Below are 16,065 nucleotides of genomic sequence, written 5' to 3'. Positions count from 1 at the left end.
GGTGAGCGCTGGGTGAAGTCAGCAGGCTCGGGGTGGGAATGTGGAGGATGGTGAGCGCTGGGTGAAGTCAGCAGGCTCGGGGTGGGAATGTAGAGGATGGTGAGCGCTGGGTGGAAGTCCAGCCTTGGAGTGGGAATGTGGAGGATGGTGAGCGCTGGGTGGAAGTCGGCAGCCTTGGGCTCTGCCAGCAACTCTCACAAGATTTTGGATTAACCTTTTTCCTAGACTCAGGTCTCTCATCCATACAACTAGGAAGCTGGATTAGCTACTCTGCTGTCCGAGACCCCTTCTAACTCTAAAATTCCATGATGCTGGGTCAAAGATCTTCTCCGGCTCCCCTGGTTGCATCCTGACCTTACCCAGCAAATTCTACTCTCTCGGCGAGGCTAATTATCTCAGCTGTTCAGGAATACATCACGACCAACATTTACAGAGCATCCATGACGTACAAAGCACTGTGAGGGACATAAAAATAAATGTGCCTCCCGTACCTCCTCCAAGCAAAAGCTAAAATGATGAAGAGAGACACACACAAGTAACAAAAGCAGCTACAGTGAGGCAGAAAGTGATGATAAAGTGGAAGCAAACTTCAACGAAAGCACAAAGAAAGGGGAGGCTAGTTTCTATGAGATGGAGGGCTCCTTGAGGAAAGGTGTCTCTGCCTTGGGGTTGGAGAATGGATAAGGCAGGTTAGAGGGAGACACCACAGGTAAGATAGAAGAGGCAGGGGGCTGTCCTGAGGGGAGGAGGCAGGGGGCTGGCCTGAGGGTGGAGGCAGGGGGCTGGCCTGACTGCAGAATGGCAATGGATGAACCCAAATGGGAACACGCAGGGGTGTTTGCATTTAAAGGGGAAGGTATCTTGGACACAGGGGAAACCTTCTGGTGACTTGTTAGAGAAATAGAGAAACCTAGCTAACTCAACTTCCTATGAGTCTGGAACTTCCTGACAACCCCAAGGCCCTAGTGATGCCACCCTGACCACACCTCGGGTGGCCCCTCTGCTGACCCCCTGGGACTCATTCTCTGACTAAGCTTCTGGGGGAGATGTCTAAGCTCCCTAGCCACCTTGGCCCCATGCCCGTGTGAGGCCCAGAGCTTGCTGGCACCCTCCCCATCTCCAGCCCCTGGCCTGTCTTCATAAGAAGGCAGGGTACCACTGACAGTGCGTGGCCAACTCTTCCCAGGCTACGAATTGTTTCCTTCATGTTTTTCTACTCCTGCAGCATGGCTATCTTCTCAGTTCACCTCAAGACTCCACAGCGCCCCTTCTCCACTCACAGCACAGCTCTGAGACGAGCGCAGGGCTAGACACACACCAGGAGACAAATAAACGAAGGGACTGTCCTCTCTGGATGCAGCGCCTAGAGCTTCAGCACACACGTTCTTCCTCCTAAGCTCCTCTTGCAGTCACAGCACACGCTATGAGAAGGTAAAGATCACGCCGAGTATCTCTTCTGTATTTCCCGAAGACCTTACCACAAGCTCCTGCTGCAGATGAATATGTGTACAGCCGATTAACTGATGAGTTATTATTTTGTTCTGCTGAGAACTGTTTCTCTGCGAGGCTCAGTCCTGCTTTTTGTGGTGGCCCGTCTCTTTCCCACCTACATCCCTGACTGTTGTGTTCCTGCAAAACGGTGCCCGTAAATTGTAACAATAAAATAAATATTTTAAAGTTCTGAAGAGGAAAAATTTGCTCTTCTAGAAGCAAGGTGTACTTGCTTCTAGAAGGAACTGCTCACATCCACCAAGAAAGCATGGTATTTTTATAAATGAATTACAAGTCTGGCCAGTCTCTAGGTGTAAGTCCTCCCAGCAGGCTGGGCACACTCACGATGGAGGTCTGACAACCCCTCCAAGAGACTCCCGGCGAGTGAGCTCGCAGTGCTGGGGTCACAGCCCTCTCAGGCCACGATGACAGAGTCGTGCCCCATCTCACTCTTGGCGATCCCCCCACCACAGCACCTGCCAAAGCTGGGCTATGCCTGAGGCCAGGCCCTCCCCTGCTGTCTGCATCACCCACGCCCTCAACTGCAGCAGTGGGCCTGGCCGGCCACCAGAGCATCTGGTGAGAGGTGCTGTGCTGGGCAAACAAAGGCCCCGGGTGACCATCCTCCTCAGGAGGTGCCAACAGTCCTGCTCCTCTGCTGGCCATCATGGGGGAGACCAAGGCCCGCTGCTGTGCTGTGCCCACCTTCAGTTCCTCGGGAAAGTGCTTCTCCTCTGACAGCTTGCTCTCGTCCGGCGTGGTTGTCAGGAACAGAAACTCCTGTTTGGCACTGTACGCTGGAAGACAGAGAGGCGAGAAAGTCTTCTTACATGTACATCAATGGAACAGAATTTTAACCTGGAAACAGACCCACAAAGCTATGTCTGACGGATATCTTACAAAGGTAAAAACGCGGTCCAATGAAAGAAGGCTGGTCTTTTCAACAGATAGTGCTGGAGCAGTTGGATCTCACAGACACGAAAAGGAGCCTAAACCTGAGTCTCACACCTTGTACAAAAAATTCACTCAAAATGGTTCACAGACTTAAGTTCAAAACATAAAACTTTAAAACAATCTATGAGAAAATCTTCAGAAAATGTGTAAATAGACCTCATCAAACCTTTGCTCCCTTCTAGGAAAACCCTGTGAAGGTGAGGAATGACAAGCTATACACTGTGGGAGAATGTTTATAAACCACCTATCTGACAAAGGACTAATAGCTAACATATGTAAAGAACTCCGAAAACTCAACAGTAAAAGAATAAACAATCCACTTAGGAAACAGGCCAAAGACATGAAAAGACATTTCATCAAAGAGATATATAGATGAAAAGCTGTTCAACATCAGTAGCCATCAGGGAAATGCAAATTAAAACCACTGTGGGATAACACTACCCGACTATCAGAATGCCTAAAATGAACAGCGACAACACCAAATGCTGGCGAGGATGTGGAGAAACTGGATCACCCGTACACTGCTGGTGAGAACGCAAACAGTAGAGCCACCCTGGGAAAGTTTGGCAGTTTGTCACAGAACTAAACACGTAGCTGCTGCAGGACCAGTAACTGCACTCTGGGGATTTATCCCAGAGAAACGAAGACTTTTATGTTCACATGAAAACTATACACAAACGTTCACGCAAGTTTTCTTCTTAATAGCCCCGAAATGGAACCGATCCAGATGTCCTTCAACGGGTGAATGGCTAAAAAAACAGTGATACATCCATACCATGGAATGTTACTCAGCAATAAAAAGGAATGAAATACTGATACACACAGTGACTTGGGTGGATCTCCAGAGAATTATGTTGATTTAAAAAAGCCCATTCCAAAAGGTCACATATTATATGATTTACATAATTCTCAAATGACAAAGTATGAAGATAGAGAACAGATTACTGGTTGCCGGGGGGGTGGGGGAGGAATGGGGACTCAGAGAGGGAGGTGGTGTGGCTATAAAAAGGCAGATGAGGGGGCCTGTGGTGATGGAAGTGTTGGGGATCTTGAACCTATCGCTATCACTATTGATATCAATATCACTATCAGTATCAATATCATTATCCTGGCGCTATGGTTTTTACAAGATGTAACTATTGGTGGAAAATGAGTCAAGGGCACAAAGGAACTCTGTTATTCTTACAACTGCATGTGAATCTACAGTTTTCTCAAAATAAAATTTTTAGTTAAAAAAAAACACAAGTCAATTCAGTAGTCAAGTTAGCGCTTAAGCATTAGTTTAAAAAAAAAAAGCCAGGGGACAGAGATCAGACTACAGCAATCTTAAGAGTCTGTTTGCCCAGAGTGATCATTTACAACAGTCTTTTTGGAAACCTTGGGGTAGAATTTGAAGATAACCTTCATCTCTCTTTCATATCTCTGCAAACCAAGAAATGTTTACTTTCAACACTTCTCAAAGTCTAATACATAATTAGAAAGAAAAAGTAGGTACCAAATAAGAGCATAAGTCAGTTACACAAAGGCATATTTCACTTTAAAAAATTTTTTTAAATCAAAACCCACTCTTCCTGGGTCGTTAATGCCAGCCCTGTGCACCTCTGCTGCAGCTCCACGGTCCCCCCTACCCCAGTCTGGCTGTTGGACTAAATGTCCTCCCTCCCCAGAGAGCAGTGGATACAAGCACCCTGCAGCCTGGAGGTCCTTCCTCCTTTCTCCCCTGTACAGAGGGGGGCTTCACAACAATTGTACAAATGCCCTGACAATCATCATCACCCTGTCTCCCCTCTCTCTCACACCTTAGCATTATCTGATTCCAATGAAATCTCTGCCACACACCTTTATGAACCCCACCAAGATCTTCTTCCTTTTTTTTCTCTCTGTTTGCGTCAAAGTGCGACTCTAAACAACACTGTGTGCAGGAGCCGTTCTGGACTGGACTAAGGACGAGAACACCACGTATTCTGTAAAAGTAGGCAGGAGCATCAGTGCCACTGGCCGTTAACGCTCCTGAAGGCACTACCAGGCCGCGGAGACTCTGTCTGCCTGCCCCCTTTAAGCTGGCCATCTGTGAGCAATGACATGCTAATAAATAATTCTCATTCCATTCTTGTTTGGCGACTCAGCGTTCCAACAATGTTTTCTGCTACACTTCCTACAATGCTCAGCTCTGTCACAGGTTGCACGGGTTTCCCAGAAACCTAAGCTTCCTTGATAACATTATAGATAGGGAAATGTACCCCGCATTGTTTTTTTGTTTTTTTTTTAATTGTTGTACTTTAAGTGAAAGTTTATAATTCAAGGTAGTCTCTCACACAAAAATTTATACACACATTGCTTGTGACCCTAGCTGCTCTCCCTCTAGTGTGACAGCACACCCCTCCTTTCCAGCCCAGCTTTCCCATGTCCATTCAACCAGATCCTGACCCTCTCTGTCTTCCCATCTCACCTCCGAACAGGAGCCGCCCATTTAGTCTCTTGTACCTACTTGAGCTAAAAGGCACACTCCTCACAAGTATCATTTTATGCCCCACAGTCCAGTCTAATCTTTGTCTGAAGAGGTGGCCTGTGTACCCTGCATTCTAAACAACCGACTTATGAATGAATTCTGAAAGGCCACTGATTCTACACGCTAAGAAGCACGGGTTTTGACAGCTGTGCAGCATCTCACCTTCCAATCCCATGCACGCTGGAGGAGTCATCCCCCGATTTTAACATTTTTATGATTTCCGAAAGGAGCCCCAGTGGTGCTATGGTTAAGCTCTCAGCTGCTAATAAAAGGTTGTTGGTTCAAACTCACTCAGCGGCTCTGTGAGAGAAAGACCTGGCGATCTGCTTCCATAAGGATGACAGCCTAGAAAACCCTACGGGACAGTTCTGCTCTATCAGACGGGGTCTCCGTGAGTCGGCATCAACTCGACGGCACCTAACAACAACAGCAACACGATTTCAAACTTCCTAGTATTTGCTTCCCCACTCTGCTAACCCTGATCCAACTAGATTTAAACAAAACTCGGAAAACAATCTGCATTTGGTTTTCTTTTTCCGTTGGTTTGCAGACAACCATCTGTTTTCGTCATCATCTCTGCTAGGATCACAGAGCGGTGTCTCTCTCTCTCCACTCGGACCCCAGGAGCAAGTCTGCAGCTTCAGGACCAAGCACTCTCAGCCTCTAGGCATGGCTAAGTGTTTTCGTAAGGTATTAGTTCATTTTTGTCGTAAACATCGTTTACAAAAATGTTGGTAGATTTACAAGTGATGTACTACTTTGTTTTTCTAAAAGTGATCATTTCCACTCAACTTCATGACGACACTTTGCATCTAGTCAATGGGCAGTACCAATCCATCCCATGCGTGTCCTCTGTACCCAGCACTCGCTGAGAAAGCTGGACAATGAATGAGGAAGGCCGAAGAATTGATGCCTTTGAATTATGGTGTTAGCGAAGAATACTGACTGTGCCATGGACTGCCAGAATGAACAAATCTGTCTTGGAAGAAGTACAGCCAGAATGCTCCTTAGAAGCAAGGATGGTGAGACTCTGTCTGCCGTACTTTGGACATGTTATCAGGGGGACCAGTCCCTGGAGGAGGACATCATGCTTGGTAAGGTAGAGGGTCAGCGAAAGAGAGGAAGAATGAGATAGATTGACACAGTGGCTGCAACAATGGGCTCAAGCATAACAATTGTGAGGATGGTGCAGGACTGGGCAGTGTTTTGTTCTGTTGCACGTAAGGTTGCTATGAGTCAGAACCAACTCAACGGCACCTAATAACAACAAGGGCATACAAACCATTTAAGTCACGTGCTCTGCCCTCAAGTGGCTTATAATCAAGTTGAGGAGCTGGGACAAGGCAAAGATTGTGAGAGTAAAGTAAAACAGAAAAGAAAAAAGGCCGGTTCTACACACACACACACACACACACACACACAGAGCACATTCACAAGGATGTCATTTTTTATTTGGAGTATCAATATATGCCATCAAATTCCACCACTGAGAAGCCCTGGGGGCATAGTGGTTAAGAGCTGGGCTGCTAACCAAAAGGTCAGCAGTTTGAATCCAGCAGCTGCTCCTTGAAAATCCTATGGGGCAGTTCTACTCTGTCCTATAGGGTCGCTACGAGTCGCAATCAACTCGACAGCAACAGGTTTGGTTTTGGTTCCCACTACTGAAGGCATTTTTTCCTATGATAAAGTCTAGTTACAACACTTCGTCCTGGTCTCAATATGACACTGAGATCTGTTGACCAAGGATTAGTAACTGCCACAAACATCACTCCGGTTCCACGAACTGAAGAGAGACCGTAACACTATTTAAAAAAAAAAAAAAGGTAAGTGTTGCTCTAAGCAGTAGTTTAAGAAGAATCTTCTCTTCCTGTCCGCCCAAGGACCAGGGAAAAATCATTACAAACACTTAGCTGAGGAGAAAACACACCTGCCCCGATTGGGGTTCTGGAGAAGAGCCCCAATTCTCGAAGGGCAGAGCCAAACCAGTGGCCCCATGGATACCCGAGTTGTCGCCAGCTAGCTCCAACACGGAGACCAAGGATTCTCCACCTTCCTTGAAAGAAATGACACTTCATCCTATTGGCTACCACTGTGTTCTGAGGTAATTTCCTTGTAACGATACTTCAAAATGGGCCTTTGGTTCAAAAGCAAACACACTGTGAACAGGAGGGAAGTAAACTCCACCATGTGAGACAGCCCCTTCCGGCCACACGCTGACAAACCCCTTTCCATTACCTGCAGAGCTCCCAGATCCACCAGTGGACTGACCGTCTCCTGACAGGCGAGGGCCCAGCAAGATGAAGTGACTGCCCTCACTAAACCACAGGCTGGAGGGATGGGGACAGAGCTTCAGAACGTGCCCTGCCCTGAGGCAGCAGATGCCTCAGCCACCGAAACCCACGGTGGTTCTTTCGAGTGGCTTCCAGGGGTGGTGACTGTTCACCTTCTCACGGACACCTGATCCAGTGTGCGATCATCCAGACAGGCCAGAAGCCCTGCGTAGAGGTGAGCTCAGTCCCTCCTTGTCAGAACTCAGTGAACCTTCATCTTCGGGATCCTAACCATTTGCTTAGGGACAATTAGACAAGATCCTTTACGAGTCAAGACAGGCGAGGTTGTATGACAGTACCCGCTGCTGCCGAGTCCATTCCGACTCCTAGCGACCCTGTGGGTAACAGCCCCAAATTTCAGTGGCAACAACGAAGGGTTCTCTAAGTTCACTGCACACTGTCACGCGTGGCACCTCCTCACACAGCCACCCCACCCTGGGAGGTTCTCTCCACACTTTCTCTGAGGTGGAAAGGGGAACGGGGCGAAGTGTGCGCTGGCTCTGAACTTCCCACAGACGGCCCCAGCCACTGTCACTCATAAGTCACTGCCACAGCAACGGCTCAGACACATCCCACTTCACAGGACGGGAACAAGTGCCTCCTCCCTCTCACCGGAAAGGCAGAGGGCCAGACATACCTAGTGAACAGAGTCCCTGGGGCGTGCAGATGGTTAATGCACTTGACCACTAACCAAAGGCTGGGGGTTCAAGTCTGCCCAGAGGCACCTCGGAAGAGAGGCCTGGTATCTATTTCAACAAAATCAGTCGTTGAAAATCCTATAGAGCCCGGTTCTACTCTGACACATACAGGGTTGCCATGAGCTGGAGCTGACTCGATGCCACGTGACCGCTTAAGGACTTCCACCGGCCTTTCCTCCGGGTTTACAGCTCTAACGCCTTTCACCTTTCTTTACAGGTCTTAGTTTCTAATGCTCCAATTTCTACTTTCCTTCACAAAACCGTCTCTGGCTTCCATACTTTTCAGAAAACGTTCAGCATAAAATGTGCCACATCATAGCAGAATGGCGCCTTGTTTACCGGATATACTGAGGGATGAGGTGTTCTTTAGAGGTGATTCTGCCAGGTAATATTAAAACTCACAGAGACAGTTTATGTAACTATTTTTATGGACTGCTCTCTAAAATATATTACATATATATCTACCTCTGAAAACAAAATATATCATAAACAATTTAACCTCATGACCCCAGGCTGACACGCTTTTTTGAGTTCCTTCCTTATCAGGAACTGAAGAAATCATGAGGAAGATGTGTGCACTCTTAAACCCCACTGCCGTCGAGTCAATCCTGACTCACAGCGACCCTACAGGACAGAGCAGAACTGCCCCATAGGGTTTCCAAGGCTGTAATCTTTATGGAAGCAGATTGCCACATCTTTCTCCCACGGAGCAGCTGGTGGGTTAGAACTGCCGACCTTTCGGTTAGTAGCCGAGCGCTTAACCACTGCACCACCAGGGCTCCTTGTGGACCCTTAGGAAGGTCTACTTCACATTTGCAGCAACTCTTCATTTTTCTTCCAATTTCCCACCCATGTTCTACATGTGAGGCTCTCAATTCTAGCTCAGTACTAAAACCACCTCAGAGTTCTTTAAAACAATGCAGATGTCTGGGCCCTGGGCCCCAGCCCTAGAGATTCTAGCTCGCTTGGTCTCAGTCCAGACCAAGCTGTGGGGCAGGTAAAGTCTGAAGTGCAGCAGGGATGAGAACCAGGGCTCTAACACAAGGGGGCTCCGTTATCAGTAATATGTAATTATGCTGGAGCGACTGGAAAAATTTCCTGCTTGTCCAGTGGAGATCATTGTCTCAAATCCTAACAACCCTATAAGATCTGACTCTCGCTCCTCTAACAGAGCCAAGGCCCTGCATGAGCTGAAGTTACCCGTGAAGCTCTGGCTACCCCAAGTACCGGGAGGTGTAACGCCACCTTTCCAAGGGGTTTCTCACCAGGGCCCCTGGAAGATGAGCATGGGACTTTCGATGCCAGCCAGTCAGCCTCCAGCCCTCAATGCCTAATAAACGTTACTGAGTGGAGACTGTGAAGCCAAGAACCCCCGCTGGTGCTAATGTCAGTGCTTTCCCCTCGCCTGCACAGCAGCCTTCGGATCCATCTTGTTGCTCCTTTACAGGCAGGGTGGGAACAGAGAGGAAGGGAGTGGGAGGTGGTGCCTGGAGCAGCCCCAGGCACAGCAGGTGGACGCCCTCGGGAGCTTTACGGGGTGGACCAGCCACAGGCAGCCCGGGTGGCACGCAGGTGGCACAGGCCTGCACAGCCCGCCAGGAGTAACTCGGGAAAACAGCGGGGCGGACGCGTATCTCATCACCCCTCCTTTCTAAAAGCCGCCATCAGCAGGAGGCTGTGCAGGACAGAGATGCTGCGCCCACCCGCGCTCACAAGTATCCTTCTTCTCAGGCCGAAGTCATCAGGCCGATCTAACGCTGCCAGTGAGCGGTTTCAACACCTCCTGTGGGCTGTGAACCCTACAGGACGCGGGCTGTGCCACAAAGCGGAGTCGTCACCATGCCTCCCGGCCCAGACCCAACACTTCACAGGTGACGAGAGCACCACACTGCACTACCATCCATGTTGGGAGACCGTCAGAGCAGGTATTATGCTCATTTTTTAGAGAAAAAACAAAACCCACTAAGGCTCAGGTAAGCAAATGACAAGAGCGCATACTAGAAATCAGCTCTCCTGAGCCCTGGTTTGGTGCTCGTTCCACATCCTCATTCCAATGCCTGTGTTCAGTAAAGGGAGTTTAGAGATCCTCGACGACCTGACATACACATATGCAAAGGGCCTTCCTTCCACTGCACCGCAGGTGACCTTCCGACACGCGGCCACTGGTGCAGAGTATCGGGGGCACGGAGGCACGCTAATCAATCATGGCTGCGTCTTCCACGACGACCGGAAGCAGAGTGGATTCCCAATCCAGGAGCCTGTGAGGCAAGGTGAAACGCAACAGCGCGCAGCACAGGGCACCATGGGGAGGAGGCCCTGCTCCTCTGACAACATTCAGCCCAAAAAGAAAGCAACTTCCGCCCTCAAGGGGAGGTCCTGGGGAAGCACCGCCCATCCCTCTCCACCTCCCCTCCTGGGCCTCTCTATAACACGAGGACTTGGACGCTATGCGTAGCTCCGTGCTCTCTCGTGGCATTCCAGTCCTCTGACTCTGTGATGGAGGTCATCTGTGCACACATCTAACAACAACAGCGTAGCAAGGCCTCGATGAACAAAAACCCATTCCGACATGAAGCACACCTACCGTCGGGGTCTTTAAAGGTCAACGTGATGAACTTGCTAGCCACCATGAACATGAAAATCACCCAAAAACATGCGGCCAGCAGAAGCCACTGGTGGTGCATGTTGTCAGACGTCAGCCATTCAGGGAGTCTTCCTGGAAAACACAAGCGACACCCCTGCTACTTATACACCATCAAGTACGCAAAAGGGAAAAAAGAACAGGTGATTTCAGTTAACAGGATCAGCAGCAAATGCGTTTTTTAATTGATATAACAGTATTTAACGTTTTATTTTTAATGAATAATATTCAATTATCAACTTAAGCATTAAATCAAACTTAAACTATCCTAACAGAGGGAAGCAACCCTGAGATAATACCATTCCTGTTTGCTTTTGGAATATAAGACTTTGTTGTTGTTGTTGGGTGCTGTCGAGCTCGTTCTGACTCATAGCAATCCAACGGGACAGAATAGAACTGTCCACACAGAGTTTCCTAGGCTGTAATCTTTATAGGAATAAGAAAGACCGAAGAACTGATGCCTTAGAACTGTGGTGTTGGCGAAGAATACTGAAGGTACCATGGACTGCCAAAAGAACGAACAAATCTGTCTTGGAAGAAGTACAGCCAGAATGCTCCTTAGAAGCAAGGATGGCAAGACTACATCTCATATAGTTTGGGTATGTTATCAGGAGGGACCAGTCCCTGGAGAAGGACATCATGCTTGGTTAAGTTAGAGGGTCAGCGAAAAAGAGGAAGACCCTCAATGAGATGGATTGACACAGCGGCTGCAACAATGGGGCTCAAGCACAGCAATGATTGTGAGGATGGCACAGGACTGGGCAGTGTTTTGTTTTGTTGTACACAGGGCCGCTGAGTTGGAACTGACTCAATGGCACCTAACAACAACAAACTTTATGGGAGCAGATCACCAGATCTTTTCTTCCAAGGAGTAGCTGGTGAGTTTGAACCGCTGACCTTTTGGTTAGCAGCAGAGCACACAACTGTTGCGCCACTAGAGCTCCTTTGTAAGACTTTACTTCTGCGCTGTGCCTCCCGATCCCCTTCTGGCCTCAAAATGAGTTTCGGCACCCAGCACACCCCAGGGTTGGGAAGTGGGTGAGCAGGAGGAGGTTGGCCAAGGATAAGATCTTTGCTGTGGGCAGTTCACGGAGGTCAGAAGCTATATGCAGGCAATTAAAAGCAGGCTGTGTTTAAAATGCTGACTTGCTGGGAGGATGTAGTCACACCTAAAGAATCTCTAGAGAAGTAAAGAAATGAACACTTGAGAGTCTCCGTCTCCACTCACTTGCCTGCAGAGGCCTGTGCATGGCCTTGGTGGTGGGGGTTTTTCATGCTACCAGCCGCGCCTGGGGTGAGGCGGGGTGCTTTCAGCCCTCAGCGTGTCAGAGTCACACTCTGCTGCCGGAGACCCATAAAGAACCAGGAAGGCTCCATCAGTTCCTGGCAAGAGAAACAGAAATACACGTTTCACTTCCCCTTTAACACAGTGCTTCTTCAAGCCGAACCAGACCACTTGCAGAAACCACGCTGGTGGGGTTGGTTTCCACCAGCTGACGGAGGCCATCCCTCACTCCTGGGCAGCAGGGGGGCATGGTCTTCCCAGTACGGTGCTGATGGGGAGTGATTTCAGGAGAGCTTCTGAACTCTGGATGCTCCAGAGCTTGGAAAGGGGCTGTGTCAGCAACCCTCCTACTTGTCACCACAGTGCTTACTTCCCAGGGTGTCCCTGGAACCAGACATATTAAACCTGAACTCCTTCTACAATATCCCCACCAAGTGGTTATCCAGCTCACACGTGAATACAGCCCGCAGTGGGGACCTCCCAGCCTGGCATGTGCCTTTACAGGGTAGATCTTGAGCCAGCCTCTGCCATCCCCTGGTGCTCCCAGCTAGGGCTGCCAGATTTAACAAGTAAAAATACGGGATGCCCAGTTCAGTTTGCATTTCACATAAACAACAAATACTGTTTTAGTGTAAGCACGTTCCAAATTATTGCATGGGACACACTTATACTAAAAAACTATTGTTTATCTAAAATTGAAATTGAACTGGGTATCCTGTATTTCATCTAACAACCCCACCCAGAAAACAAAAAAATCAAACCCAACCCATGCCGCTGAGTTGATTCCAACTCACAGCGACCCTACTGGACGGAGTAGAACTGCCCCACAGGGTTTCCAAGGAGTGGCTGGTGGATTCAAACTGTCAACCTTTTGGTTAGCAGCCGAGCTCTTAACTATTGTGCCACCAGGGCTCCTTCCCTAAGATAAGCGCTGCGGATAAGTGAAACCATCGGGGAGCCACCTGGTCTCTGCCTCCCTCACGTGCACAGGCGTGCTTACTCCAAAGGTAGGAGAGCAGGGAGCCTCCTGTTTTCCTTACATCTGGAACAACTCCTGGGCTTCCTGGCCCCTGAGCACCCTCCGCTCAGCATCAGGCTGACACTCGGGAGGTTTTTATGGTTTAAGAATCTAATCTTTCCAATAGGAACTAGACTTCTGGAAGGACTCTAATTTGAGCCTGCCCACTGAGCTCACCCTTAGACAAGGTAGGAAAATAATGAATTAACAGCCTTACGTGAAAATGAAGATCATGTTCTCTGCTCTCCTGGAAGCCAGGTGGCTTAGGGGTCGGATTTCTACATCTGGGCTTGTTGATAGTGAGACCTGCCTTCCTACTGTCTTTAATTTCCATTTAAATCCAGGAGCTCTTAAGCTTGTTTGGGGGTGGGGGGCAGGGGCCTATCCAGGGAAAACAGCGCCTGTGGCAATTAGTGTAAGCTGCTGAATGACCTCTCATGCCTGGTGATAGAAACAGCGATGCCGGATGGGACTGCTCATTAGCACCCTTCCTCGGGGCACCCAGGGCAGGCGCCCCACCTGCCATCCCTCAGTTACACCTCTGGTGGGGGGTCTGACTCATAGCGACCCTATATGACAGAGCAGAAACGCCTGCCCCATGCAGTTTCCTAGGCTGTAATCTTTACAAAAGCAGATCGCCAGGTCTTTCTCCCATGGAGCCATGGTTATATATTTAATATCCATTCACTAAGATACTAGAAAAGAACCAAAACCAAAAAAAATCAAACCCATTGCTGTCGAGTCGATTCCGACTCACAGCGACCCTACAGGACAGAGCAGAACTGCCCCATGGAGTTTCCAAGGAGTGCCTGGTGGATCTGAACTGCCAACTTTTTGGTTAGCGGACATAGCTCTTAACCACGATGCCACCATTATAGGTAGAAGATAACCAAAAGCTACTAGGAATTCAGTATTATTTGAAAATAAAATTATACTTTATAAGTCACAGCATTCCTATGCATTGGAATAGACATACAACTTAAAACATACTGATTTGGGATCAAGAAACCATGCCAGAGTCCAACAAAATAATTTTTAAGTATAAACAAAACTCTTTCCTGAAAGACAAACCACCTGTGCAGATCCAGCATGTCCAGACACGTCAGTTAAAAAAGGCAGGCTGCAGAGTTGTATGTGTGAGCTTATTTGTTAAAAAAGTACATACGTGTTCATGTTTGTGACTATACACACACACATATGTAAGGAATAAAAAAAAATCTTGACAGGACAAGGAGTAGTTGGTTTTAACTTTATATAATTTTGTGGTTTGTGAAATGTTTTGCAATTAGCAAAATAAAGCATTATGAAAAACAATGAAGTGTGGGAAATGCCACCTACATACATTTACCTTGTTCTTTTTTCTTTTTTCCTGCTGTTGAATTTTTCATCCTCGCCACTACCAACTGCGGTGTCCTGGCCACCACTTTGCAAAGTGTGGACAAGGACACCAAACACTTTTCTGGCCAGGAAAAATGTGGCGAACTGACAAAGTCAATGTCTACCTGAATATTCAATAAACACATCTCTGTTACCGTTAATGAGTTCTTACTTAGTTTTTAAAAATGATTAAATATTTAAAACATTTTTTTTTTAAAGTACAGAGAATCATATAAACCCCAAACTCACTGCCATCGAGTTAATCCCGACTCATAGCCACCCCACAGGGTTTCCAAGGCTGTGATCTTTATGGAAGCAGACCCGTATCTTCCTCTGTGTAGCAGCTGGTGGATTCCAACTGGTGATCTTTCGGTTAGCAGTTGACTACTTTAACCGCTGCGCCACCAGGGCTCCTCAGATGATAATATAACAAATGCCTACTTACATACACTCAGCACTAACTTGAGCTTTGTTTTTTTTAGGGAAATTACGTGTTACAAACATGGCTGGAGCCCCTCCGTGCCCCTGCCTGGCCCCACTCTCCTCCTTCCCCAGAGGTGGCCCTCATCTGGGTGACTATACTTCTACTACATAAAATACACCTCCTTTGACAGAAGCAGCAGCAGGGGGTTTAGGAAGGTCGTCCTCCCTGCTCAGATAAGGGCCGGGCAGACAGGGAAGCGAGCTGACTCAAGCACTGACAGAAGTACTGCATCACATCTGGGTGTTTTCCAGAGAGGCTCCTGCTAGGTGCTAGACCCCTGGATGGAGGAATGCACAATTTTTAAGCACTTAACTAACCAAAAAACCAAACCCACTGCCGTCGAGTGGATTCCGACTGATAGCAACCCTAGAGGACACAGTAGAACTGCCCCAGAGCGTTTCCAAGGAGCGGCTGGTGGATTCCAACTGCCAACCTTTTGGTTAGCAGCCGAGGTCTTAACCGCTGTGCAACCAGGGCTAAGCACTTAACAAACTCATAAATTACACACAGACTCAAATGAAAAAGCTGTCGAGGTAACCCTGATAAAAATTTAGATAAACTGGGACTTGTTCTCCAAGCCTCACGCTAGATAAGCCAACCAGAACCATTCAGACTGAAAGTCTGCTCCCCTCTCAAAATACCAACTCTTCTCAGGTCCGGTATCTACACGGTTTACAACAGATGACACACAAATATGATTAGGTTTATACCTGCAAATCCTTTAAGTACAAAACAACCCAAAATTATTTAGCAAGTTCGTCAAGAAAAGGTGCATTCATTCATCCAACAAAATAGGTGCCAGAAATACAATAAAACCAGTTCCACGGAGTTGATTCCAACTCGCGGGGACCTCGTGCGTGCCAGAGTAGAACTGTGCTTCATGGGGTTTTCAATGGCTGATTGTTTGGAAGTAGACTGCCAGGCCTTTCCTCTGAGGTGCCTCTCTGGGTGGACTCGAACATCCAACCTTTCGGTTAGCAGCTAAGCGAGTTTACCGTTTGCACCTCCCAGGAATACAACTGTGAGCCCCAAGCGCGCGCGCGCACGCACACACACGCACACACCAACACAGAGTTCTTGTCTTTATGGAGCTCGCGGTCCAGTGGAGGGGCACACATGAACCAGAAAATCTATCCGAGAAGCGCTGTGAGAGAGAGATAGGATGCTGTGGGACGGGAAAACAAGTGGACATGACCCAGGCAGAGAGGTCAGAGACAGCAAAGCTAACTAAGAGGTGACGAGGCAGTGCCCAGGCCAAGGGCACAGCTTCCTGCAGGC

At 48.2% G+C, this 16,065-nt stretch overlaps 1 protein-coding gene across 1 annotated transcript in view; it reads right to left on the bottom strand.

Moving 5' to 3' along the window:
- Positions 1 to 10,698, bottom strand: part of CHST10 (carbohydrate sulfotransferase 10) — an 18,938-nt gene extending 8,240 nt beyond the window's left edge. Inside the window, exons 1-2 of the mRNA XM_004369313.2 lie at positions 10,567 to 10,698; positions 2,197 to 2,288 (exon numbers count right to left, since the gene is read on the bottom strand). Coding sequence (XP_004369370.1) covers positions 2,197 to 2,288; positions 10,567 to 10,666 — 192 coding nt within the window. The 5' untranslated portion in view covers positions 10,667 to 10,698. The remainder of the gene's footprint in view (positions 1 to 2,196; positions 2,289 to 10,566) is intronic.
- Positions 10,699 to 16,065: the final 5,367 nt, after the last annotated feature.

The sequence above is a fragment of the Trichechus manatus genome, unplaced genomic scaffold (assembly GCF_000243295.1).
Source record: "Trichechus manatus latirostris isolate Lorelei unplaced genomic scaffold, TriManLat1.0 scaffold00004, whole genome shotgun sequence".
NCBI classification, from domain to species: Eukaryota; Metazoa; Chordata; class Mammalia; order Sirenia; family Trichechidae; genus Trichechus; species Trichechus manatus.
The sequence above is the reverse complement of the archived record's forward strand: the minus strand, read 5'-3'. Positions and strand labels throughout refer to the sequence as shown.